Genomic DNA, 25,518 nt, shown 5'->3' with positions numbered 1-25,518 from the left:
CTCTGCTGTGTGTGGTGAAATCCGGGACAAGGCAGGGTTTGTTGACAGGCAAACCAATTGCAGGCTTTAGGGGGAGCCCATAACTTGCCCCATCCAATAGGGTCAAGTTACTCTGGTTTGGGGAGAAATAAGTGCTCTTGCTGGGTGGGAGAGGCTTAGGCGTGGTGTCAGACATCTGCCTGAGTGCTCTGGTTCTGCTCCTCTGTGAGGTGGATGCAGATGCAGACTGCATCTCAGGGGTTGTTGGCTTCTAGGAGGTAGTGAGCACTGGGCTAGGCGTGCAGAGAATGCTCAGTAAACAGAAGCTCTGTCTTATTTCCAGAGTCCTCTTGGGAGAATTGTGTCACTGACCAGTGTAACAATAAGAAAGCCACAGGTCCAGTGCCTGCTACATTTTGCTAGACCACTGCATGGGCCCTCACTGAAATTCAAGGCCATGCCCGTTACCCTTGAAATTCAGGAAACCATAGATCCCCACCACAGATTACATCCTAACCTCTGTTCGTGTACATTTTTCTGCAGAGATATAATCTATGGATTTGACCAGGATCTCAAAGGGGCTATGATGCAGAAAACCTGGGGAATCTGTTAAGTGACTCTACCTTATCTATATCCTGTTCCTAAGGGTTGGAGCTGTGCCTTGGCTACAAATAACTAATGCTCTGATTTGGATATTAGGGGGAGGATGTGATCTTTTTTCCCCGTTTCACGTTATGAAATAGGGCTTAACATTTTTATTTTGACAAACTTAGATTTACAGAAACATTGCAAAAATATTCCCAGGCACCTGTCTCCTGGATGCCCTACATATTAACAGTTTGCCCCATTTGCTTTATTCTATCTCCACAAATACCTTTTTCTCTGAATCATCTCACAGTAAATTGCACATGCTTCGCCTCTCGATACTTGTGTGTATTCCTCCCAAACAAGGGCATTATTTTACATTGCCCCAGGGCAATTATCCAAAGACATCAGGAAATTAACATTGACATAGCACAAGAAAACTTACACGCAGCTGTCAAGTCTCTTTAGGCTTCTTAAATCTGGAAGTGTACATGATACCCACATTTTATTTTTTATTATTCTTAAAGGATTTATTTATTTTTAGAGAGGAGGGAAGGGAGGAAGAGAGGAAGAGAAACATCCACCCGTGGTTGCCCCTTGCACGCCCCCAGTTGGGGACCTGGCCCACAACCCAGGCCTGTGCCCTGACTGGGAATTGAACGGGCAACCCTTTGGTTTGCAAGCCAGTGCTCAATCCACTGAGCCCCACCAGCCATGGCTGAAACCCACATTGTAGAAAAACACAGGCTACTTATTTTGAAGAATGTCTTTCAGTGTGGGCTTTTCTGATTAGATTTGGGGTTTGCACTTTGGGTGGGAATTTTGGAGGCGATGCTTTGTCCTCAGTGCAGCATCTTGCCTGTTCCTGGAGGTGCTGACTTTTCTCTACCTGCTCCTGTGTCCTTAGACCTGTCCCTGTCATTCTTTAGGTACTCGTTTACTTTCTAGCATAGCAAGATGTTTCAGGCTTATCTTGTCCTTTCCCAGTCCCAGCCATGAAACCAGCCATTTCTCCAAGGAGCCCTAGCACCTTTTGGTGGACAGTGGTGTTTAGTAACCAAGATGTGGTCGTTGGGTATGTTCATTGCTACTGGGCTGTCACTGCTTCTTGGTCCTATTTCTCTATTTGACTATAAACATTAAAAATCATGAATTCACAGATACTTCCAATTTCAAAATACCACCATGACATTCATTCTTTCCCCATTTTTATTTGTAATCCTTTGAAAGTGAGAAACCTGGCCCCGTTAGCCTTAAGGTGTTTATTTGCTCAATCCTAGAATATGCAGAAAGTACTTTCAGGATTACTAACATATGCTTCTGTGAAAGAGTTTACTATCTGGAGCTTAATAATTGTTTTTGTCTTTAGCCTGAGAGCATGTAGTCAGACTATGGTGTTCAAAATTTACTTGGGTGTTTCTTTCCCCTTTACTGTGGGTATGTAATTAATGTGAAATATGGTTGTTTATATCCTTCATTTTATTTCCCCATCCTTGTTTTTGTAGTATATTAGCATGGTTCCCAAAGTCAGAACTTTACAAAAGATGAACTTAGTAAAATGTCATCCTTCTCAAGTCCTTAGATCTTTTCCATCCCTTTCACATAAGTAACCATTCTTAGTCTCTGGTTTCTCCTTCCATGCTTCTTTTTGCACAATGAGTAAGATACATGTAAATTTTATTTCCCCTTTCTTCTTCCACAAAGGGTAGCATACTATATTGTTTTATGCTGCATTTTTCAGTTGATAGTATATCCTGGAAACCAGCCTACATTGGTTCAGAGTTCTTCCTCATTCTGTTGTTGCTTACATCACTTATATCTGTATTCTGTCCCACTGTGTGGAGCTGCCATTGCAGTCAATTACTCTTCTATACGTGAATATTCAAGGTGTCCTCACACTTATAGTAACGGACAATGTTGCAACAAATAATCTGTGCACCTGTATTTCCTCTTCTTTAGCGTGCAATCCTAAAAGTGGTATTCCTAATTCAGAAAACATTTATTTTTAATTAGTGTCTAGTGCCCCTTGATAAGGGTTGTACCAATTTTCATTCCTGCCAGCAATGCATCAAAGTGCCTGTTACCCACAGCCTCACCAACAGAGTGTGCATCATACTCTTCAATTATGTGCCAGTCTGATTGAGGATGGTATCTGTGTGATTTTAATTTGCATTTCCCTAATTATGAGGTCAATTTCTTTATGTTTCAGGATCTAATTTATTTATTTATGAAATACATGTTTTGTCTACTTTTCTGTTGGGTTTTGGGTCTTTTTTTCTTTCTCATTCTTTAAGAGTTCTTTACACATCAGGGATATTACCTAGTATCTATGAAATATGTTGGAAATATTTTATTCCATTTTGCCAGTTGTCCTTGGGCTTGTCTGCAGTTTTTTCCCTGGTGGAAAGATTTTATCTTGTGTACAATTTTGTATGGTCAAATTGATTAAGCTTTTTTTCTAAATTTCATCTGGATTTTGAGTCATAGGAAATCTTCCCCCATGCCCAGGGCAAAGACGCATTCATCCATGTGATCTGTAGTACTTGGTTTCAAATTTTATATTTAGAACACTGCTTTGTGTATTCTTGTGTATGCTGTAAGCTATGGATCTAATTTTATCTTTTTTCAAATGGTTAACAAGTTGTCCTGCACTATTTTCAAAGATGTCTATCTGCATTTATTTCTGGACTTTCCAATTTATTCCACAGTTCTGACTACTAAACTGCTTTAATCAGTTACAGTGTGCTTCAATGTCTAGAAGGGCTGGTCTCTCTTCCAGACATAATTTTTTTTTTTAATTAAGAAATGTTTTTCTAAGTATTCTAGCATGCAATCTTTTTAAAGCACACATTTAAATAAAGTTTAATGACAAAATTTGATACTCTCAAGTGTCAAAATTAAAAAGAAAACAGAAATAGGGTTTCTAGGGACGTTAACTGTCTGGAACCAGAGAGGCTTGGCTGGGCCTCATCTGTTGAGGTCATCTTCTGGCTTTACTTTGATTAACTCTTGGTCACACACACTGAAAGACAACCTAGAATAGCTGCTTGGAGCGCCGCTTTATCTCATTGTATAATTCCCTGTAGCAGTTTATTGCTTCATTGATTGCTCTAGAAAATTTCAGTTTCCATTCGTCATTGGGGCAGCTGCTAGTGAGGACCTGTAAGCCAGCCTCAAAGTGTGAGAAGGCAGCTGAGAGTTCTCCTGTGGTCAGCTGACGAAGGGCAGGCTAAGCGTCTTCACTCTCCTCCTCTCCTGCTGGCCCCTGTTCCAGCTGCATCAGCTCCTCATTCGAAAGAGTGTCCTCGTGGGATTGTAGGAACTGGCTCACGTCATCTTCCACGACTGTTTCAAAAGCTATGGTCTTGGCCAGGGTCACAATGTTTTGTTGAAGCTGTGCCATGTTATCTGTTTGGGAAAATTCCTGGAACTGAACACACTGGGGCCAAATTTTCTTCCATACACTGTTCATTGTTGCTGGTCTGAGTGCCTCCCAAGCAACTGCAATGTTGTCCACAGCATCCATGATGTTGTAATTTCTCCAAAATTCCCTGATCATAGCTGTATCCTCCCCATCTGTTGCTTCTAAGATGTGCTCAAAAGTCCTTCTTAGGTAATGAGCTTTGAAGGTAGAGGCCACACCTTGACCCATAGGCTGCATCGAGTCAGCTGTAGTGTCATGAAGATATTCCACTCTTACATTATCAGACAGATCACTCAAATTCATGGGGTGGCATGGTGCACTGTCCAGGATGAGCAATGCTTTGTTGGGTAGATTATTTTGGCCACAGTATTTTTCAACAGCAGGGCAAAAAAAGTACGTGAACCATTCATGGGAAATGCTCCTGGTTGCCCAGGCCTTTTTGTTTGAGCGCCAGATCACAGGTAAATTGGGCTTGGAGTACCCCTTCAGAGCCTTGGGGTTTTCTGAGTGGTACACCAATAGGGGCTTCAACTTAAAGTCCCCAGCTGCATTGCCACCAAGAAGCAGCATCAAGCGATCTTTGGATGATTTCGACCCTGGCTCAGCTTTTTCTTCCACAGCAATAAACGTTACTTCAGGCATTCTCTTCCAATAAAGCCCTGTCTCATCTACATTAAAAACTTGCCGGGGGGTGTACTCACCTTCTTTGATGATCCTTTTCAGCACTTCTGGGTATGCGTCCCTGTTGCCGGGAGCTGCGCTATTCATCTTGAAGTGGGACAAAGAATGGCGCTCCTTGAATCTCACAAACCACCCTGTACTTGCACTAAACTTTTCTTTTTGAGGGTGTTCACGTTGTTCACGCTGTAAGTCATCAAACAAACTCTTGGCCTTCTCCTGAATCATGGCGACACTCAGGGGCATGTTCCGCTGACTCTGGTCTTCCAGCCACACACGCAGCAGTCGCTCCATGGTCTCCATGCCTATGCTTCGGTGGCGCGTCAGCCGAGAGGCTCTTGAGGGAGTCGCTGTTTGTGAACTCGCTTTGATTTTTTCTTTGTTGTCGCGGATTGTCGCCACTGTAGAGACAGCAAGGCGATCTGGCTGAGCTTTTCACCCACTTCAAACCGTCTCAACACTTCTAATTTGATGTCGAGGGTAATTGCTTTCCGTTCCCTTTTGGCACTCGGGATGGCCGTTGCATTTAGGGGCCTTTTCCTGGGCATCTTTGCCTTCAAAATTTAACAAAGTCACTGCAGCCTCTGGGGCAAGGCGGCCTGCGGTCGCTCTGCTCGCTTGCAGGACTTGGCCGAGAACAGGCTGGGCAGAGGCGCCAGCAGGCCTCTCCGGAGACGTGGAAGGGTCACCACAGGCTTGCCCAGCGCCACGGCCCAGCAGCAGGCGGGTTCATCCCCGACTCTAAGGCGGGCAGCCTGGGTCTCCGGGGTCCATCAGTGTCCAGTTTCCTGAACAGCACAGCGTCAAGCCCGTCACAACTGGCGCGGGTTTCTGTGATCCAGAGAGCGAACAGAAACTCATTTAGGGGAAAACCGCTGCACAGCACACACCGAATCAGTTCCTCTACCCCTGAGGGTTACCGGGGCAGCGGTCTGCCCACTCCCTGAACAACTCGGGGCGCCTGCTGCACTGGCCAGCCGGGCGGGAAGGGGTGGTGGTCGCCTTTGTGAGCCGCTGCCCATGGAGGACCCCGGAAGTCCGTGTCCTTGTAGATGCCCGATTCAAAATAAGTTGAAAAGCCCTCTTGGCACCTAGCCCGAGTCGTTCGCCGGTTTCTGTGCTGAGCTGACCGAGTAGGGCAAGGCGGCGCTCGTTTAAATATTTAAATAGAGTCAGGCGACACACTAAACACCTGAAGAGAGGTCCCCGAGCAGGCAGCTTGGCCTTGCTGCGCATGCGTACGGCCTCCCCAGGCCGGCGGGGTCAGGGGCTGGGGTGTGTGGCGCCGCGTGACCTGATTGCCGCTGCTCTGCGCGTGCGCGCGCCGCAGCGGCGCGAGTTCAGCGGCGGGTGAGGTCGCACCCGCGGGTGGTGGCGACGGCCCGCAGCCCGGCGGGGGAGACGCAGCGGCGGTCCAGAACGCGGCCGAGCCTGGCGTCAGAGCCCTTAGAACCGCTCTGCAGGTGAGCCCCCGGAGGCGGGGACGGGCGACGCTGCCGTGACGCCATCCGGGTGCACCCGCCGGCGCGGGGGAGCCGGGTGTGGGGACGGAGAAGCCCCGAGAGCCGCTGCAGCCAAGTTCTCGCGGCCGAGGTGGCTGCCCGTGGCCGGAACCCGCCGCCTTCCGACCTCCTCTCTCCTCTCCGCGGGCCCCTCCACGCCTGTCCTCGGCGGTTCCCTCGGGCGCTGCCTCGGGCACCTGAGCGGGCGGCCCGCCTCCTTTCCGGCTCCCACGCGACCCTGCGGCGCGCCGGCCCCGCTCCTCGCTCCGACCGCGAGCCCGTTTCCTCGGGGCCCGCGGACATGCCCTGTTCTCTGCCTGCCCCGCGGAGTGGCAGTGCCCAGCGATGTGCCCGTGGACGCGGAAGAGCTTTGTGAATCGCTGCGAGTTTTCAGTTCAGCCGCCATTCGCTGAGCCCAGTTAATAGCGGCTCGTGCTCCTCGAGGGCTTCCGTGCAGAGCCTTCGCGCCCCTCCCCGCAGCCTCGCACCTGCCCCGCGGTCGGCGCGGGGAGCCGGGGCCACCGAAGCCGGTGGGCGGCGGCTGGCACCGAGCAGCTCGGGCAGCCCTGCTGCAGCCCCTTCGCTTTTAAATACCGCGCTGCACAGCCTCTCGGGGGTTAGGGTCTCCACGTCTTAGGGTTGTATTATATTTGTGCTGATACATTGTGTTTTGCCCCCAGTACATTAATGTGGAGCTTTTGGATTCTGATCCAAGGAAGGTATCTTGAGTTCCGGTGATGGTGCAAGAGGAAGAGGCTTGCGTGGGTTTATGTTCCGCCCTGTCTCCAGGAGTGAACACAGGAGTGAACTCTTCCCTCTCGTGTCTCTTCTATTCATTTTGGAGATGGCGCGTGTCAGGTTAACGTTGTTTCTGGCGCTGTCATTGAACGCAGAGCCTTCTTCCCTGTGGCCATGGCCGTGGTGGTGGCAGTCCACCTGGGACAGCACACAGCACAGGGGTGTCGTAAGTCGCTGAGCTTCCGGGGACCCCATGGGTTTAGTTGTGAAGGGAGGAAGCTGGATGAACTGCGAGCATCTTTGTAGACTGAGTCACCCTCCGGTTGTCTCCCAGCCAAGGGCCGTCTCGGAGCAGGACAGGCAAGGGCTCTGCAGGGTGGGCCGCTCACCTCTGAGCGTGCGTCAGTGTAGGGGCTGAGGGGGCACGGGAAGGCTGGCAAGGCGGCAGCTGCTCCGGAGTTCAGATGTGCCCTGGTGGTCAGCGTGTGCCTGCCAGGCCTCCGTCACCCCATCCTCTACTTCTGTGAGCCTCCGGCACTGTCCCTGCAGACGGTGAGCAGGCGCGTGGGAGGTCAGTGGTTGTAGGACGTGTGAAGGGAAGGGAAGCAGAAGAAGAAGAGAGGGTGAGGGAAGTTGAACCGCGGAGGACAGTGCCATGGTATCTGAGGGGGGCTCACCAGCAGGTTGACGAGCCGGCGCCTGGTGGGACGCACCGCGTGAGCCCGAGGCACAGACCAGGGGCCCTTAATTGTGGTCGAACTGGAAGTGACTAGAAAGAAAGGGCAGTGGCAATTGGCCTACTGAAACCAGACCTTGGTGCACCCAGCCTTATGTCTTAGCTTTGCATGCACAAAGCCCAGCTGGAAAAGCTCCGAACCCAGGGGAAGAGCCCCCAGGACTCCGAGCTGCATCCGACCTAATGCGGTTCCTGGACCAAGTCAAAGAAGGATGGAGTTGGAACTAAAATAAAGGAATTGGATGGTTTCACAAGTGTTGAAGGGAAGGGTGGTACTTTGCACACTGAGGGCCGCAGGCCACCTGGTCAGTTACAGAGCCACCAGCGCCACTGCCTTGGGTGTGTGGAGACACCCTGGGGGTTAGACTTCTCCCCAGGCATCCAGCTCCCTTCCTCCAGGCGCACACTCACCTCTCTGGGCTCCTGCTCTCACCTCTGCAGCCACTTCCTCTGGATGGACGTTGAGGATCTGAGGGTCCGGGGAGGCACAGAAGCACCTGGCCCCACTTCCTGAGCTCCCGATTCTCAATATCCTTTGGGATGGCCTGTGGCTTCCCAGTGGCCCCGCGTGGGTGCAGCTGTGGCAGGGAGGTGCCGTTCCCGCTGTAGGAGTTAGGGCTGCGGCTCCTTTCTGAGCATCCCTATTTGGATGTTGCCTGCGGTTAATATCTTTCTCATAGCTGACCGTACTTTTTGTTAGGGCTATTTGAGTAATTTAGCTTAATTAGCAAGTTAATAATCATCAGGCAATGAGTTGACTTTGGGGAATGGCTGCCTCAGCACAAAAGACAAATAATGAGTGTTGCCTGCTGCTACTGCAGTTTTATTATAATAAAGTATTGGGAAGACCCAGCTCTGTGGTGATGCTGGATTTTTTTAAATAAAGTTCATCCTTGGTTATTGAGTGTGCTTAGATTTTTTTTTTTTTTTTTTTTTTTTGGTGGAGTGACTTTTATTGTGCTTGTTTTTGTTACAATGGTTTTTGACTTATAATAGTGAAAAATCGAGATTGTCTTTAGCTCTGCCCTTAACTGATATAGTGATTAGGAGCTAATGGTAAAAACTGGGTCTAGAAAAGCATTTGCTGTCCTTAGCCTGACAAAAACACTAAGCTTTGGTTGGTGAAAGATAAGTTACGTACCCTTTTGTTTTCAAGTTTCACGTGATTTTAGACTTAGAAATGTGTTTTTGAGGTTTAATAGTTTCTGTGACCAAAATTGCCTCGGTCAAGAAAGAAAAGGTTAGTTTTCTTGACAGTTGTAGTTATAAACGTTCCTTATGCATTTTTGCGATGAAGTTGGTTTCTGTCTGAATAATTTTTTCTGGGATATTTAAGCAGGTAAATAAAGGCAGCAGGCTCACACCTCATGCCGAGTCCGTCCCTGCGTGCCTGTAGCTGCCACTGTGCGGAAGTGCCCGTGAGCCCAGACACGATCCCTCTCTCCCGTGCTTATTTCAGTGCCTCCAGGGCGGCCACTTTCAGCAGCTGGTTGTGGCCACAAGACTGACATCATTTTCCTGGTGGTTGTGTTCAAAACCACCCACAGGTACCTCTTCCCTCCACCACCGTTGGCAGCCAGAGCTCCCAGGATCGCAGTGTGGCTTCCTCCTGTCCCTAATAGTCAGGGAACCAGGGGACAGGTGTGTGAGGGCCCTGATGCCCTTGCCTCCCCCCTTTCCCAGCTTCCATATTGAGCCACACTGAGCTCTTCCTATTTATGGGTCACGCAGCACCTGTTCTGCATTGTCACAGTTTTGATACTCAGTGAAGACGATGAGAAACCTTCAGGAGGAAGTTGCTGGGTGAGTCTTCTGGGAGGCAGGGGATGAACCTTTGTTTCTGCGCATCGCAGGACCGGCCGAGCTGAGCCTGGTGTTTGGGAAGCAGAACTGAGACGGGCGCCGACAGCAGGCAGCGGGGCGCACGCCTGCCCTTCAGAGCACGCCATGGGACCGCGCCCTGCGCCCCCTGCCCCTGGGAGACCCTGTGGGGGGCTTGCGCATGCAGAGTGGAAGGCGTGCTGTGTTGTCCCAGTGTTAGGACCTGGAGGGGTGTGCTGATGGCAAGAGGTCGGGAAGGAGCACTGGCTTCTCTCTTCCTCTCTTACCCCCTCGGTCCCGACGCGGCCAGTGGTTGCTCCTCTGAGTGTGATGCGCGTGCCGGAGCCTCGTCATTTTCTTCCCGAGGGCTTGGGACAGTCTACAAGAGGAGTGGAGGGAACACAGACGTAGAATAACTGGGAGCTCCAGTGCAGCCAGTCAGACTGTCAAGAGCTTTACATTGGAGTGTTTTAAAGCATTCACTGATTTCTGAGTTCATCTCCTTGGGAAGTGACAGGCAGGCGGACCCCCACACAGGGGACATTCGCATTCTCTTCTCTTCGCAGGCTCGTGGACAGAGCCATCACGCCCAGGTCCCCCTTCCTTTGTCCCTGCTGCTCGGGGTCGCCTCTGAGCCTTGCAGAGTCTGTCCTTGAATCATTAGTGTGGTGATATGGGTTGATGGTGTCACTGTTGTCAGGGTTTATCCTGTGACAAGGCCCAGGTACCCACGAGCAAGGAATAGGAAGAGGAGTTGGAGTGTTTACACATTCATACATGTGAGGTTTCTTTGAAGACTCCTGTTTTGTTCTTAAAATTTATGAAAGTTCTTATTCGATCCCATAACATGTTTGGCCATCCCAGGTTGCCTTGGCCTTCGGGTTTCTGCTTCTGTTTCTGAGATCCTGGGAGAGAGATGACCGGACGCACTCCGTGCAGTATTACCTGGCGAGAGGTCTTGTGAGCAGCATTCCCAGGTCCTGGCCTGGAGCAGATTTCTTGAGTGGAGAGTATTTGGGAATAAAGGGCTGCAGTATCCCAGGACTTCAATAGCAATCTTTGTTTTCAGACACTTTTTTTAAGTGAATGTAAATTTAATAGTTTCCTGCCAAAAAAAATACAGGAAATCAATATATAAAGCGGGAAATCACCACCTCATGCTGACGAAGGTTGGCCCATAATCCGGATCCTCCTGGCCCGGGCCTTCGGGCTGCAGGCTGGGCTCCTAGCGGGCGGAGGGCAGAGGGCAGCAGTGTTGGCTGAGCAGTGCGTGTGGAGCCCACAGGCCGTGGGTCTGTCCTGGCCCAACACAGGCTCTGACCACCCCAGCACGCCTGGGAGCAGACTGCACCAAGAGTTCACGTCCAGCTGCTCCCCTTTTGCCTCTCTCCTGGGTCTGGTTTGAGGCCTCGAGAAGAAGACACGGGCCCTGCAGCAAGAACACAGTGGCGGCCAGATACACGCTGGGGGCTGGTTCCTGGAGCAGGCGAGTCCCCCGCTGAAGACCAGTCTCTCACCCCGTGGTGTGTCCGCAGTGGGGCTCAGGGCTGCCTGTCCTTCTGCTCCACCCTTGGCCGCGGTCTCAGTGTTCGCCCCACAGTGTCTGCAGCCAGTGGTCACTCACATGGGCACAAACGTTCATGGTCTAGAATCTGTCAGAAGATCCTGGGTGGGTGTGTAGGCAGAGGGGGTTGTTGGTTCCAGGTAGGGTCTGGACACCAGCCACCTGATACCCCAGAGGTTTGATGTTAACGCACGTCTCTCCTGAGCACTGGAGCTGGTCACATGGCTTCTCTAGAACTTCCTCAGGACAGGCAGGAAGCAGGGGTTTCCATGTTAATCCTTTGGGTGATCCTCCTGGTTAGTGGGGAGCCCAGGGGACTCCTCCCATATTCTCATAGAGAGGCCAGTGGTCAGAGTGGCCAAGGTTGGTCTGGGATGTTCCAGGGCAGCACCTGGAGGGGGTGGGGCTCTGCGTGGGCGTGACGAGGGCAGTGCCCCCATCTCTGGCAGCACCTGTACACTATGAGCAGCTGACTGTGTATGAGCAGCTGACTGTGTGTGTACCATGGGAACTGCATGCGGGCGTTCCATCTGGGGCACGCTAACCTGCCCTTGCACCCTGTGCCGAGAGGCTGGGCCAGGGCTGTGTGTCCTCCTGAGGTCCCTGAGTGCAGGACCCTCAGGGGCCTCTGATGTGGTGGGCAGTGGGGGCATTGGGCGTGATGAGAGAGGAGGCTTTGGCTCTATCAAGAACCCTCAGGGTTCAGTGAGTGGGCAAAACTAAGGAAACTGGAAGCCACCTACTGAGGGGAAGCACTTGGGTGGGGGGAAGGCCTGTCAGTGGTTACAGAGGCACTGTAACACCTCCCACAGGGGAGCAGTTGAGGGGGCACAGCTCTGGTCCCCCAGCTGCCGTTCCCAGGATGTGTCTGGGTTGTTTCCCTCTCCAGGAAGCTGTGTTCCCTGCAGCCCCTGTGGTTAGAATCCCTGAGAGGGCGGGCTGCACAAGGTCTGTCACCACCGGCATTAACCTTCTTCCTGGTGTCGGGCGGCTGCGGACGGGAGGGAAGCCTGTGGTCTGAGCTGCAGGTCTCTGGGGCCTTGTCTGGGGGGTCCTGGAGGGTGAGTGATGCTGGCCTGGAGCCTGGGTTCTGTGGGAACACCCCCAGCAGTGGCTTCCCTGGGGTGCCCGCTGCCTGGAGTCAGCCACACAGGATGGGCTGAGCTGCTGCCTCCAGGCAGGTGGGTGACCATCTGCGTCCCTTGGGACACCCATTTCTCCACTGCTGCTTGGGGTCCACTTACTGCCCAACGCCCACAACGCAGCGTGGCCAAGACCAGATTGGGACTTGGTCTTAAATATTCCAGATCACGTGATACATTTGCCTCAGAAATAGAATTTCCAGCCCTGGCTGCTGTGGCTCAGTGGGTTGGACATCATCCTGCAAACTGAAAGGTCACTGGTTCAATTCCCGGTCAGGGCACTTGCTGGGTTGCGGGTTTGGTGTCCGGTTGGAGAGCGTATGACCATTGATGGATCTCTCTCCCTCTCTTCCTCCCTCTTTTCCCCTCCCTCTAAAAACAAAATGGGGAAAATAAAAAATAAAAAAATCTCTAACTTGGGACAAGTCAGTGTGTGTTGTTTGTAAAACATGCCTTGTTGCATTTTCTAAGTTTCTAGGGATCACCCTGTAGTGCGGCATCCATTAGCTGGGATGCTTGGGGTCCTGCAGGTCCTGTCTTGGGGCTCCCTCTCTTGGATGTGGAGGTGCTCCTCTCAACCCCAGGAAGGCCCCCACCTGGGGCATCCAGAGCTCAGGGCACAGCTCCATGAAGTCCCTGCTGCTGCACCTCACGGTGGCAGGCTCCGCTCCTGCCTTTCCCTCTCTCACCCCCTCAGGGCCATCACGTCCCCCTCCCAATATGCTCCATGAGCTTTGAGGCAGCTCCTGAGCCTATGGACAGAGGCTACCTGGCTGAGAATCTTCCACCAGGGGACTCAGGCAGGGTTCAAGGAGCCACCTGGCACATGCCCAGGGCCTGTTCTGTGGGCCCTTGAGTCCCAGGTGATTAAGATGGTTGGGGTGCCAGCCTTGTCCTTGGCCTGCTCACAGACAGGGGTGCTCCTGCTGGCTGCCTCTCCGTGGGAGCTGCTGCTCCGCACCTGGAGCTCCCGGGAACCTGCCTTGCGCTGGGAGGCTCACCGGGGACCGCCTGTGCCGCTGCGGCTTTTGTGGGCAGGATCTTCACCAAACAGCTAGAGACCTAGGGCACTTGTCCCTGATGTGTGACCCCAATAAACCAAGTGCAGCACGTCATAGTCCCAGGGGCTTTGGTCAGAGAAAACGCAGCCCCTGGTGTGCACCCCAGCGACGACTATGGAGGAAGAGACCGGTCAGGCTTTAGGACGGGATGTCCTGATCCCACTTTCTGTAATTAGCTCTGCAGCAAAGGATGGATGTTGGGAGGAAGACCCAGTGGGTGGGCTGGCTGCCCATAGAGGGCTGGGGTGTAAGTGACATTCTTGACTGTGCCTGGTAACAACCCTGGGTCACATGTGGAGGGAGCAGGCAGTGCTCTTGCCCCATTTCCCTGGGGGACTTGCCTTCCTGCAGGGCAGACTGAGCCCCGTGCCCGAGGCTCCTGCGGAAGAGCACATTCCCTTCCCCAGAGAGGGCTGGGGAGGGAGGGGGTCAGGGCAGGTCTGCATGGGGACTAAAAGCAAGCTCACACGTTTATTGTAAAACCAGCCTTGCTTGGACTTCTGTCAGACCAGAAGCCTGTTCTGTCCCTTAGCACACAAAAAGCAGTGTTCGGAGCAGCTGAGCCTGGTGTCCTGAATTGGGGGCCAGGAGCTCTGTCTGCCCAGGTCTCCTGCACATCCCCATCCCCCTTGGGCCAGGATGCCGGCCCGCGATATGGGCAGGGAGGGGCAGACGGGGACTGCCCTTGTCCCCAGCGGTCTGAGGCAGTCATGCGGCATCTGGAGTTCCGAGCTAAGGAGGGTGGGCCCCGGTGTCTTGCAGGGACCAGGACAAGCGGGGTCTTAGGGCCTGGGGAGGGCCCAGTGCCAGGGCTGGGTGGCAGGAAGGGAACAGAATTGAAATCAAGGTGGCGATTTTCAGGACTGGCTCCTCCACCATGTACTTGGCTGGACCCCCAGGAAGGGTCTGCAGAGCAGCTGTCATCCGATTGGGCCCCCACTCACCCAGCACCCCCTCGGGAATCTTGTGACCGACAAGAGCACCAGTCGTGCAAACAAGTTTCCAGAAGGCTCAGACCACTCCCGTCTCATCCCGGGCATGGTCAGCCCTGATCCAGGGACCGTGAAGGAACTGGACATAAGGCCACTGGGCTGTGCTTGTGCGGATGCCTGAGACCCCGACCCGGACCCACACGGGCTGGGCAGTGTCCATGGAGCCACGCCCTTGCGTCTCCCTGGCCTGGGGTCCAGGGCTGGCGGCCTAGTCCTCCTGGGGCCTCTCCACCGTGAGGAATGTGTCCACAATCGCCGACTGCCGCTCAGGGTCGCCGAGGAGCTGCTTCTCGCGGTTCTGCTCGACCCTGGCCCTTGCCCAGGATGGGGACCGTAGACAGCCGGCCCGGGGCAGCGGGTGCATGCCTGTTGGGGCGTGTGGGTCAGCATGGCCTGGGGTCCTGGGTCTCCCCTGCAGCTCCTGTGCTGGGCCTGTGTGCCTCCCAGCACGAGGTCCGGCCACACACTGGGGTCCCCTGGGCCCTTAGAGTATGTGAGTGCCAGGCCACCAGCAGTGAGGACATGTGGGTCCGGGTGTGGCCTGAGGGGTACGCCTGGCTGAGTAGGTGGCCACCTCCTTGCTCCCCAGGGTGCAGGGTCTGAAAGCCCCCACCCCAGACCCCGCCTGCAGGGGGTCTGAGCAGGGAGAGGATCGTTCTGGGCACACATCCCCCACTAGCTGCCTTGCTGTTTCTGAGGCCTTTGAGGTCTGGGGTCAAGGACAATGCTTCCTCGGGAGCCAAAGGGGAAACCAAGTCAGGCTGAGCTGAGGAGGGGCCAGGGTGGGTGACGGTACCCCCTCCGCTCAGCTTCGGCTGTGGTTAAACTCACATTCAGCCAACCTGCTCTCGTGGGTCTGTGGCTGCGTCCCTTTGTTGGTGTTTGAGAAGCGTTGCTGCGGGGAGGGCTAACGAGAGGCGCAAGAGCGCACAGGGTGCAGAAATGCGGAATAAAGCTGCGCGGTGGTGGCAGATATTATTTAAACATACAATTGACTAAAAATTAATTCAAAAAATAGGTATTTGCAAGGAGTGGTGTTGGGAGGTCTCGGGTCCCGGGATCCACCCTCACTGCCCACCACGTCCTAATGCCAGCCTCACCTGCAGGGGAGTCGCTGGTCAGGTTCTCCTCATCGGAGTCCGCAAAGACTTCGGCCAGCTCCTGGTCAGACATGTCGGTCAGCTCAGTGAGGTCCAGGAGGTCAAAGTGCACCTCCAGGGAGGACACGCTGCTGAGGGGCTCTGGGGGGCAGGGGGGTTGTTACTGGCACCATCCTTCTACATGCCCCGACCCCATGAGCCCCAGGGAAGAACTGGAGCTCTGGGTCAAGCCAAGCATGGCCCCAAAAGATGGAACAGCCAGACCCCCCACTCTGCTCCCCACACTCAGGGCCAAATACCTTCTGGGGTCCCCCATTTACAAATGATAAAGCTGAGGCCCGGTGAGCCAACACTTGAAAAGCTGGGCACTCACCACCCCTGGGGGAGTGTTTGGACAGGTGTGGCCTCTGCTCCCCACACCCCAGGGGGTCACAGTTCCCCATGGAGCATGCCAGGCAGCTCCACCATACTTACGTCTCCTTTCTGTGACCTGCAGGAGCCCTGGTGCCGCAGGTATTGGGATTCCCACCTCCTCCTCCTCCTCTTCCTCCTCCTGCACCACAGGCAAGGGGCAACTGTCCCCTGTCCCAGGGGCTGGGGCATCCAGGACAGCCTGGGGCACCTCCGCCTCCTGAACGGTTTCTATGAAGACAGAATGTGTCACCTGGGGGGACACATGGGGCTCCCACAGCCCCAGGACACAGGCGAGAGGACTTAAGGTGCTAGGCAGGGACCAGGGTGTTCAGCGTGGCCTTGGCCGAGATCCCAGACTAGGGCTTCTCTGAGGAGACTGCCCTGCTTGAGCTGGAATGCACGCAGACCACCCAGGTCTCGCAGGGACTTCTGCTTGGTCCCGTTGCCCATCTGTCCTCTGTGGACTGCCTGCTGTGGCATAACCTGTGGTGTCTGAATTCAGTACCACCCGTGGTGAGGGTTACAGAACAGGGTGGGGTGGGGGAAGTAGAGACCCTCACCACCACCCCCAACACGCACCTCACAATTGGGAGAATGTTCCTCCAGGGTTTTTAAAAATTTTTTAAGAAAAATGTAATTTTCCATTTTTCATATTTAACAAATTTTTTGTGTGTGAGATAAAAGCAGGAGGCCCCTGGGGATATGCTTGGTGGAGACAGGACCACAGGAGCATTGGCTCCCACACCCACCAGCTTCTCCTGTGGTGTCCCGGGGTCTTGCCCACATGTCTGGGACCCCCTAGCTGAGCAGGTAGACTCCAGTGACACAGCCATAGGTGCCCCTCAGCAGTGCTCTGTGATGTTGTGTGATGCTGAGAGCCGGCTGTGGGTGAAGCCCTAGGAGCAGCTGCCTGGAGTGTCGCGACGAGGGCGGCCCAGCTGGGGCTCCCAGCGCCAACAGCTGCCCGTGAGGGGTGGGCCTGTCCTCCCCGACAGTGTGGTCAGCAGCCAGCATGCCGCCATGGGGGACACGTGTGTCTGGAGGGTCCCCAGCTGAGTGGGACATCAGCTGACAGCCCTAGTGTGTGACTGCCACGCTGGGCTCCTGTAGGCGGACAGCCCTTCCCTGGAGCGTGGCTGAGGGAAGGTGGCCAAGCTTCACACCCTGCCAGCGTCACGTGGGGCCTGGGCTGGCCAGGCCGGAGGGGGCTCAGGGGATCTGGTTTCCACCTCTGCCGCATTTGGAGTGTGGCTTCTGAGCATCCTTGGAGGGTCGAATTACACCACCACCACCCCCAGCCTGACAAGGACACCTTCCTGCCCAGAGGGCGTGAGAGACAGTTTGGACCATACTCAGAGCTGGGGGAGCCCTGGGCCTGCAGGACATTTTGCTTTGTCTCCTCAAGGGGAGGGTGTCACACAGGGATGCAGGTGTGAGAGGAGGGACTTCTGGCCTGGCCTGTGACATAGTTCTGAGACAATTCCACACTTGTGGCCCTTGGGGTGGGTGACGGGGCTGGGGCTCAGGGTGGGTGCTGCTGTCTGTCTAGACGTGGAGACGTGGAGCGGGATGCTCTGGGGTAACAACCGTAGGCACAGTGGCTCCTGGTGTCCTCTGTTCCAGCACTCGGCTTTTTAACTAACGTCACAACCAGCCGTGAGGGCAGGGTGCTTAGTGTTGTGCTTGAGAGAGCAGCCTGCTGGTCCCAGGCACAGTGCTCACAGCCACCAGCTGCTGGTCTCTGCTCCCAGGTCCTGGCTCAGGGATGGGGATGGGCCAGAGGAGGGAGGAAAGACCCCTAACCTGTGCCCACGGGGAAGCTGGACTGTGTGTTCCTGGGGCCTCACCAGCAGAAGTGGACTCTTGACAGACAGTGGGGCAGAGGTGGGTCTCTGCTCACAGATGTCCTGTCGCTCTGTCACTGGGTGGGGTCCCTCATCTAGACAGGGAAGCATTCACTTGTTTGTTGTCCCCCCCCACCCCCACTGTGCCTGAACCAAGTAGAGACAGATGGGGGAGGGGGGCTGCATCACACAGTGAGCTGGGGGAAGCCACTGGAGGGTCTGACCTGAGCGGGGCAGCATCTGCCTGCACTGTTATGGGATGCAGAGGCAGGTGGGAAGGATGAAGTCCACAGGTGCTGACATAGGGGGCGGGGCGGGGAGCCAGCAGGACCTCAGCCAGGCAGCACACTTCTGCCCCACCTCGTGGGGAAGGAAGGCTGGGCATATGCTGCGCCTCTCTCTGTAGGTGCTGGGAGCCAGGGCCTCGGGTAGCCCCTGGGACAGCCCCCAGGCACCTGTAAGAAGCACATTGTATCAAACTCCAATGTCCCTGAAACAGCAAAGCAGCTGTGTGTCAGAGTCAACAGAATACAGCGTGTGTCTGGTGTTTGCATCCTTTCTGGCTCCCTCTGGCAGCAGCTTGGCTGTGTCAAAGCTGTGGGGGGAAGAAACAGAAAATGTTCTGCCGTCAAGGACACTGATCCTGTGGCTGGAAGAATGTGATGGAAAAGGAGAGTAAGAGTCAAAATGTCAGCGCAGATGCCAGCCAAGGGCTGCGGAGCCCCCAGGAAGCGGCAAGGTCGATCTTGGCAGGGACAGCAGTGTGGCCACGGTGGACGGTGCAACTCTTACACGCGGAGTTCCTGCGCGATCCAGCAATTCCACTCCCACGCTTACACCCAAAGGAACTGAAAGCACACGTCCACACACACATGTGCACAGGAACGTTCACAGCAGGCAAAAGTGGAATCAAACTCAGGTGTCTGTCCGTGGATGACAGATAAACAGAACGGGGTCCATGAATCAGTGGAATGCTACTCAGCCACGAAAAGGAACAAAGCTCTAACACCTGCACTGACATGGATAAACCTTGGAAACACAATTATGACACCATTTATGCAGATGTCAGAACAGGTAAACCCAGAGAGAGCAGAAGAGAAGACATGGAGAGTAGATTGGGGTGTGCATGGAATGTGGAGTAACTGCTAATGGGGTTTCTTTGGGGGTGATGAAAGTATTCTAAAATTAGGTGCTGGTGATGGTCGCACAACTCTGTGAATACAGCTGCTCCTTGACTTATGCAAGGGTTATATCCCGATAAACTCATTGTAAGTAGAAAATATTATGAGTCAAAAATGCATTTAATAGTCCATCTGCCTCAGACGTGCTCAGAAGAACACTTACGTTAGCCTACAGCTGCCCCGCACCACAAGAGACAGTATCATATCACTAGTCCAGGAAAAGATCAAAACTCAACATTCTAAGCAAGGTTCTACTGAACGCATATCCCTCTGATACCATCACAGTTCAAAATCATCACGTTCAACCATCTTAAGTTGGGGGCCATCTGTATACTAAAACAACACTAAATTGTACACTTCAAAAGGGTAAACTTTAGTACATGTGACGTCTCAGTTTTAAAAATCAATGGAAACAAAAGTTGATTTTGGCTGGAGTTCAAGGGCAAAGCCAGGAAGACATGCACCATTTGCTGTGCACCTACTGTGCGCCAAGCACCAGGCTCAGAGGCTGGTTAGATGTGTGAGTTCCAGGATCTGGGCTTGGTCCTAGCGCACAGTAAGTATAATAGGGGCAACATAAATGTTTGTTGAACGAATGAGCCCAAGAGCCCATGCCACAGTTAATAAGGGGCTGTGTGATCAATCTGCCTGATACCTGGAGGATGAAGGGACAAGTTCTCAGCAGGTCAGACCCCTGCTCTTCCTGGGTTCCAGCAGCGGGGAGCTCACCAGCAGGCAGGGGGTGGGGATCCTGACTGAGCCACAAGGTGGGTCACCCAGGTTAGGGCAGAGGCCAGTGGCTGCTTTTGAGAGCCACACACTGGTTCTCAGCCCAGCACAGTTTCCTGTGGGGAGACTGAGGCTGGGTGCCACAGTCTGCCCCTACCCAGAGCCAATGGCTGATGTGAGAAGAGCTGATAGGGTTACCTTGTGCTATGTTGCTGACCTATTTTCCAGCACAAGCATGCTGAGAACTTGGCCCAAATTTCAAGTTCCCTGTTGTGTGTCCAGGGCCTCGCACTCACGAGCAGACAAATTTGTGACATTAATGAACAACTGCCATAAAAAATAAAGTGGCTGCAGAGGGGCTGGTGTTCACAGAGATGTGGCATCAGCACCCCACTGCCCCATCCCCTTCTCCCCAGACTCAGTGCCCCTCCTCCCAGCCCTGTACAGGCTCGGCCTCTCTCTCCCCCTGGGATGGGCTGGAACCCTGGTTTTCAGAGGCAACAGCTGGGGCCCTTCAAGAAAGATAATCCCCACCACAGCCCCCCAAACCCTCACCTCCCTGTCTGCACCCTTTGATGATTAAGATATTGTTCATTCATTTAGGTCCATGATGGGATTTTAACTGTGCTGTGGAAAAACTTTTATCTTTTAGAGATAATTTCAGAAATAATAGTGGATGAAATAATGTGTCTGCATTTGCTACAATTTACTACTGAAGGGAGGAGGTTGGAGGGGTCTGGGTGAGGAGGCAGGAGGGCTTTCTTACAGAGTTTCTTTCCCTTTGTGTGTGCTCCACACTCTCCAAAATAAAGTTCACAGAAGCCAGTGAACCGAGAGGAGGGCAGTCACAGCCACCCACACGAGATCGCGTGTGGTCCGGTGGAGGGCAGGAGGCCATGGCTGTGGGGCTACAGTGTGGTCGTGCGTTGCTGCCCCAGCCCCTGCGGAGCCTGCACGGGACAGGCACCTGGTAAACGCATGTCTGTGCGCTGAACTTGGACTGAGGGTTCCAGCAGGTGAGTTCTGCAAGTGAAGGGTCGCTCAGCTCCTGCACAGCCCTGCGGGAGGAGGGGCTGCACTGCCCGCCTCTCCCAGCCTTGCGCTCCCCCGTCCTTGCTCTCTCACACGCCTTCACATCCCCACAAGCCGCCACTGGGAACTGTGTGCGTGAATGGGGGTGGGGGTGGGGGTGGGGGTCCTGGGACCGTCAGTTGTGAGAAGAGGAAATGACAAAACAAAGGGAACCGACACGCACTAGCCCTTGGGTGCGCGTGGTGCCGGCAGGGAGAGTAACCGCGGCCCTCGGGCAGCTCTCTGGAATGGACCGCCCAGCAACTGGCTGCAGCCAGGACGCAGGAACCCACTGCCCCCACCCCCGACCCTTCCGGGGCCAGCCGTGAGGCTCTAGAGGAGGCTGCTGGTGCCGCTGGGGAACCCCCAGCGGCCCCTGTGTGTCAGGGAGTGGCTCCCTAGAATGGAACCGCCAGGAAACGAAGGATGCTCCGGGGCCTGGTCAGGCGGGTGGAGGAGTTCTGCGTCTGAATCCTAGTTCATGGGCGGATGCAGGTCACCCACAAACCGTTTCTGAAAGGGCTTGAGAGGGCTTCCTACAGTTTTTCTCCCACTACGCAGGTCGGCGGACGGACTGCGAGGAGGGGTCAGTCCATGCACACCCGCCCTCCCAGGCCCCCAAGCCCTGCAGGCACCCCCCTACCTCCACCCCCACGCCCCGCAGGCAGTGCACCTCCGAGACCGTATCTCAGCCTGGCGCCCGACGGGGTCTCGGCCGCGCCCCCACCACGCCCGAGTTCCCGGGAGCCGCTGCTGGGCGAACAAAGCAGACGCGCTGCCAAGAGGGCTGCGGCGCCCCCCACGCCTCACGCACCCAGACCCCCAAACTCCGACCCCAGCGCGCTCCATCCCCTGAGCCCCGGATCTACGGCTCGGCTAGGGGGTAGGTTCGGGACGAAACTGGGCCGCTCACCCAGAAGCACACCAGGCACCGCTTCCGGAAGCTCCGAGGACGAGGGGGCGGGAACGTGGTCTGTGCGCCCCCCGCCCAGCGCGGCGGCTGCTCTCGGGAGGTGCCCCCATCCTCGCACGGCGGGACCCGAAGCGGCCGTTGGTTTCCGCGGCCCTGGCGGCCGCACGGGCCCTGGACCAGGGGCTGCGGCTCCGCTGCGGGGAAGGCGCAGCTCGGGGGCTGCTGGGGTCAGGGTCGCACTCACCTCCCGGGCCAGTGCCCTCTGGGGGCTCCATGCAGCCGGCAGCGTCACCCGGCCCAGGCGGCCCTGCAGCAGCAGCGGCGGCAGCGACTCGGCCCGGCTCCCGGCTCCCGGCTCCCGGCGCAGCGCATCGGGCAGCAGCCGGGGGGCCGCGGCGGCGGGGAGGAGCTCGCGGGGCGGGGCGCGCAGCTGCTCGGGGCTCGGGCCACCCCATCCTCCCTCCGCCCCGCAGCACAGGTGCGGGCCCCTCCCGGCCCGCGCGCGCCCCCTTTCGGACCCGGGCCTGAGGACCCCGCCCCACGCGGACCCACCGGGACTTGGCCGCGGCCTCCCATCCCTGTGCGTACACTCTGCCCGCAGCCGCGCTGAGTTCCGTCTATTTGCTCACCCCCAGGTATATATGTGGCGCCAGCTACGAGCCCGCGCTTCTCACAAGGAGAAGCAAAGGCAGAGCCAACACCTAGGACACTTAAACGTAGAATTTGCGTGTTGTAATAAATGTTATGAAGAAATATTGGGGGGTGGAGGTAGGCGCGAGAGCGTTTAATGGCGAGGCCGGAGGGGTCCTCGATGCGCGATGGGAGGTAAGGACGTGGGGGCCGGCAGATGGGGGCAGCGACCGCTCCCGGTATGGAAGACAGGGTCTGCGTTCGGGGAGCGCACAGAACAGTTCACTCAAGTCCCCTCTCCCAACGCGGTCTGCTCCCCGGCACCACAAACACGCCCTCTGAGCACAACAGCTCCTAGGCTGTCCCAGTGATCCTGGAGGACGGTATTCTCCTTTTCCAGGGGAAGAAACTGAGCCCAGGCAGGTGATCTGATCGAGGCTGCGCGCCAGGCACTGAAAGCCAGAAGACCGGAGTCCAAGCTCAAGGTCTGCACTTTTAGTAAAACAAAGCAAACCAAAGAAAAGCATCGGAGTTTGTTCCCAGCTGGGAGTGGAAACGGGTCACGGTTAGGAGGAGGGAAGTGGGTAGGACCGTGGCGTTTGCAGGCAGGGCACCTGCTCGAAGGCCGGCTGCTGGTTCACGCGGCGTCAGGTCCCCAAAGCACTCACTGCGCAACTCAGCTCCAGTCTCAGCGACCCTGAAGGCCTTTGAGACTCTGGCAGTCAGCCAGCCAGGCTAATACTTCTCATTTTTCTGTACTTTACAAAACCAGTGAAAACAAAAACTATTTAAAACTGTCTAAAATAAATTCATCACCCCCTAGGACTCACCCTATAGTTAGCATGCCTCTGGCCCCTGTGCCATCCCAAGAGGTGGATAATTTGGCCTCTAGGTTGGGTGGTGTGGGCAGCAGGTGGGCACTAGGTGCTTGTAGTCAGCTGGGGTGGCAGATTGCATTTTCTCAAAGTGATCTGAACATTATTTCTCATCCCACATGTCTTCCAGAACCTCCCACTTCAATCAAGACACTCCCCACCTTGTTCCTTCTGCTTGAAGCTGGGCGAGGTGTGTGCCTGCTCTGGGTAATAGCATGTGGCTGAAGGGATGCTCTGTGACTTCCACAGCTGGGTCATAAGGAAGATTCAGCTGCCTCTGAGAAGGCTTCCCTGGAAGCAAACCACCCTGTGTGAGGAAGAAGCCCCAGTTACTCAAACCCCCACCCCCTGGTGGGTGGCATGTGACCTAAAGTGAGCCATCTCCATCTAGTCCTGGCCTAGTTGCACATTCATGAGCAAAACAGATGTGTCACTGTATTAAGCCATGACATTTTGGGTGTAACCTGTTATGTAGCCACAGTAACTGTAACAGTAATTGTGTAATAATTATATCTGTTTGAGGGATGAATAAATGTATACAAGAGGGACTCTTATCAAAGGCATCCAGAGGCCAGTTTATTTTTAACCTCTTATTAAGAACATTTTCAAACCAAAGTAGGGAGAATAACACAACCCTCAGGCACCCACCCATCACTCAGATTCAATGATTAGCAGTTCAAGACTGATCTTGTTTCTTTACTCTCAAAGGCCTCCCTCCAATGCAAAGCAAATCTTACACACATTATATCCTTTAGGTAAATACTTCACTATTTTTCTCTAAAAGGGAATGGAGTCTTCTTAAGCACTCTGTCATCCTAATATCGAGCCATCCACCCAGCTGATGCAGTGGCCTGAGGCAGTTACCTAGCCAACCAGGTAAGAGGGTTTTAGTAAGAGCCAACATTAGATGACATATCAGTGGTTTGTATGATTAACATCTGTTCTGGGGTTTTGCAAAAAACTCAGATGCCATTTATCTGGACTTCTGAGTTGCACAGCATGATACCGAGAAAGTGTCTTAAACTGCACATGTGAAGAAAAGGCTCTTTTCTAAACATCTGAACTCAAATCAATATGAAAACACAGGTCACTGTAGGCCTTGTGGGGAGTCCAGGGCTCCCTACACCATTCAGCTCTGCAATCCACACTGAACAACCAAGTGACACTGTTGGTCTGTGACAAATGAACACCCTGTCTGGTTATCCTGAGCTAACCCTCCTATTTTTGCCCTTTTTGCTGAAAGGAATTATTGTTAATGCTTTTATTTAATTCAGTGCTCTGAGCCAGACTTCTAAAGGAAAAACCAATCAGCATGAGGTACGTAGCATATTGGGTCTGCAAAGTAAGTGTTAAATAATAATAATCATCCTGCTGTGTTACCCAGCTGCACCACCTCGCTTGCCAAGCTCCCTCTAGGACGCCTGGCCTTGGGGGAGGAGGCTCCTCTCAGGCCAGTGGTGTCTGGCACAGAAGCACAGGCCTTTGCTGCCCAGGCACAGTGGCAGGATCAGACCTCACAAGGCCTCAGGGCCCGCTATAAATAAATCACAGCTCTGTGCAAGCTAGGTCAATGCAGTTCTTTCAACTGGCTGCTACACTCCAAGAACAATCAGGGCTTGGCTGGGCAAACAGGAAGCTCCTCTGGCTCATCGCTGTGGCTCTCAGATCCCTGCCACTGGGTGGGTGTTTGAAGACCAGCGAGCAAAGGAGGCATATTCCTCCCTTTTGGGAAAGGCAGATCCAACCTTCATGATTCCCACTCTGCCCCCAATGTAGCTCTCCAAGGGGAGAAGGTCGTGGACTCCTCATGTCTAAACAGATGGGAAAATCTTCAAAACCACTAAGTAGGAAGATGCTAAAGTTGAGAGTGTAGAAAAATAAAGACCGTAAGTGGTGTGGGAAGATGGAGACCTGCTGTGGCAAACACTCAGCCTTCTGGGTGACACGGAGTGATACATGCAAGTAAGAGTATAGTGGTAGGGATCGGAAATTCGCCTTGGAAACTAAAATGGTTACAACGGAAGGAACCTGATAACTCATTTTTCCTGCCTGTCTGTAATCTTTGAGCAGAGTTTTCTAGTTTTTCCTCAGTATGAGAACGGGGTGAGGGTGGGGCCACAGAGGGCCTCGTCAGGCAAGGCAGCTTACTGTCGTGGAGGGGACACCTGCTGATTTCAAAACGTAGGAGCTTTCTTAGGTTTGTTTTCTTCTGAAGGTTTGTGGAAACCTGACTATCTTCCATCCTCAGCAGACCAGCAGGGGAGGAATCTCTGAAGGTGGGCCGGATGAGGTCAGGCTCACGGGCTGAGTCTCAGCCCAAATTTGAATCTAAATTGGGTAATTCCTCCCTCCCTCCCTCCCTTCTTCTTTGAAGGCGTCTGTATTGAGCCCCTGTTCTAGGTGCTGCTCTCGGCACTGTAGGTAAGAAGTGGACGAAACTGAGGGAGGCCAGCCATGTACACGTACATCCGCGACGAAGCGCGTTTTGGGGTGTCGGGAGATCAAGAGTGTGGCTGGTGCCCGGCTGCAGGCAAGACCT

General features: G+C 54.3%; 1 protein-coding gene and 1 long non-coding RNA gene across 4 annotated transcripts; one reads left to right on the top strand and one right to left on the bottom strand.

Annotated features, from left to right (window-relative positions):
* The first annotated feature begins 5,907 nt into the window (after positions 1-5,907).
* LOC149993879 (uncharacterized) lies at positions 5,908-23,542 on the top strand. 3 transcript variants are annotated; one of them, XR_016507864.1, is made up of 4 exons: positions 21,195-21,444; positions 21,948-22,109; positions 22,505-22,589; positions 23,110-23,542. It is a non-coding gene; the product is annotated as an uncharacterized LOC149993879 (long non-coding RNA). The 3 variants fall into 3 exon arrangements; XR_016507865.1 differs by having other exon boundaries at positions 21,196-21,444; positions 21,953-22,109; XR_016507863.1 differs by lacking the exons at positions 21,195-21,444; positions 21,948-22,109 and adding an exon at positions 5,908-6,129.
* DBNDD1 (dysbindin domain containing 1) lies at positions 13,683-21,839 on the bottom strand. Its single transcript, XM_090261133.1, has 4 exons — positions 21,719-21,839; positions 15,797-15,964; positions 15,323-15,463; positions 13,683-14,588 (listed from the first exon to the last, which is right to left on the bottom strand). The coding sequence occupies exons 1-4, from the start codon at positions 21,747-21,749 to the stop codon at positions 14,431-14,433; spliced, it is 498 nt and encodes a 165-aa protein (XP_090117259.1). The 5' UTR covers positions 21,750-21,839; the 3' UTR covers positions 13,683-14,430.
* Positions 23,543-25,518: the final 1,976 nt, after the last annotated feature.

This window comes from Furipterus horrens, unplaced genomic scaffold, assembly GCF_987537825.1.
Source record: "Furipterus horrens unplaced genomic scaffold, mFurHor1.1.pri manual_scaffold_13, whole genome shotgun sequence".
Lineage (NCBI taxonomy): Eukaryota > Metazoa > Chordata > Mammalia > Chiroptera > Furipteridae > Furipterus > Furipterus horrens.
Note: the sequence above shows the minus strand (reverse complement) of the source record. Positions and strands in the feature narration are given on the sequence as shown.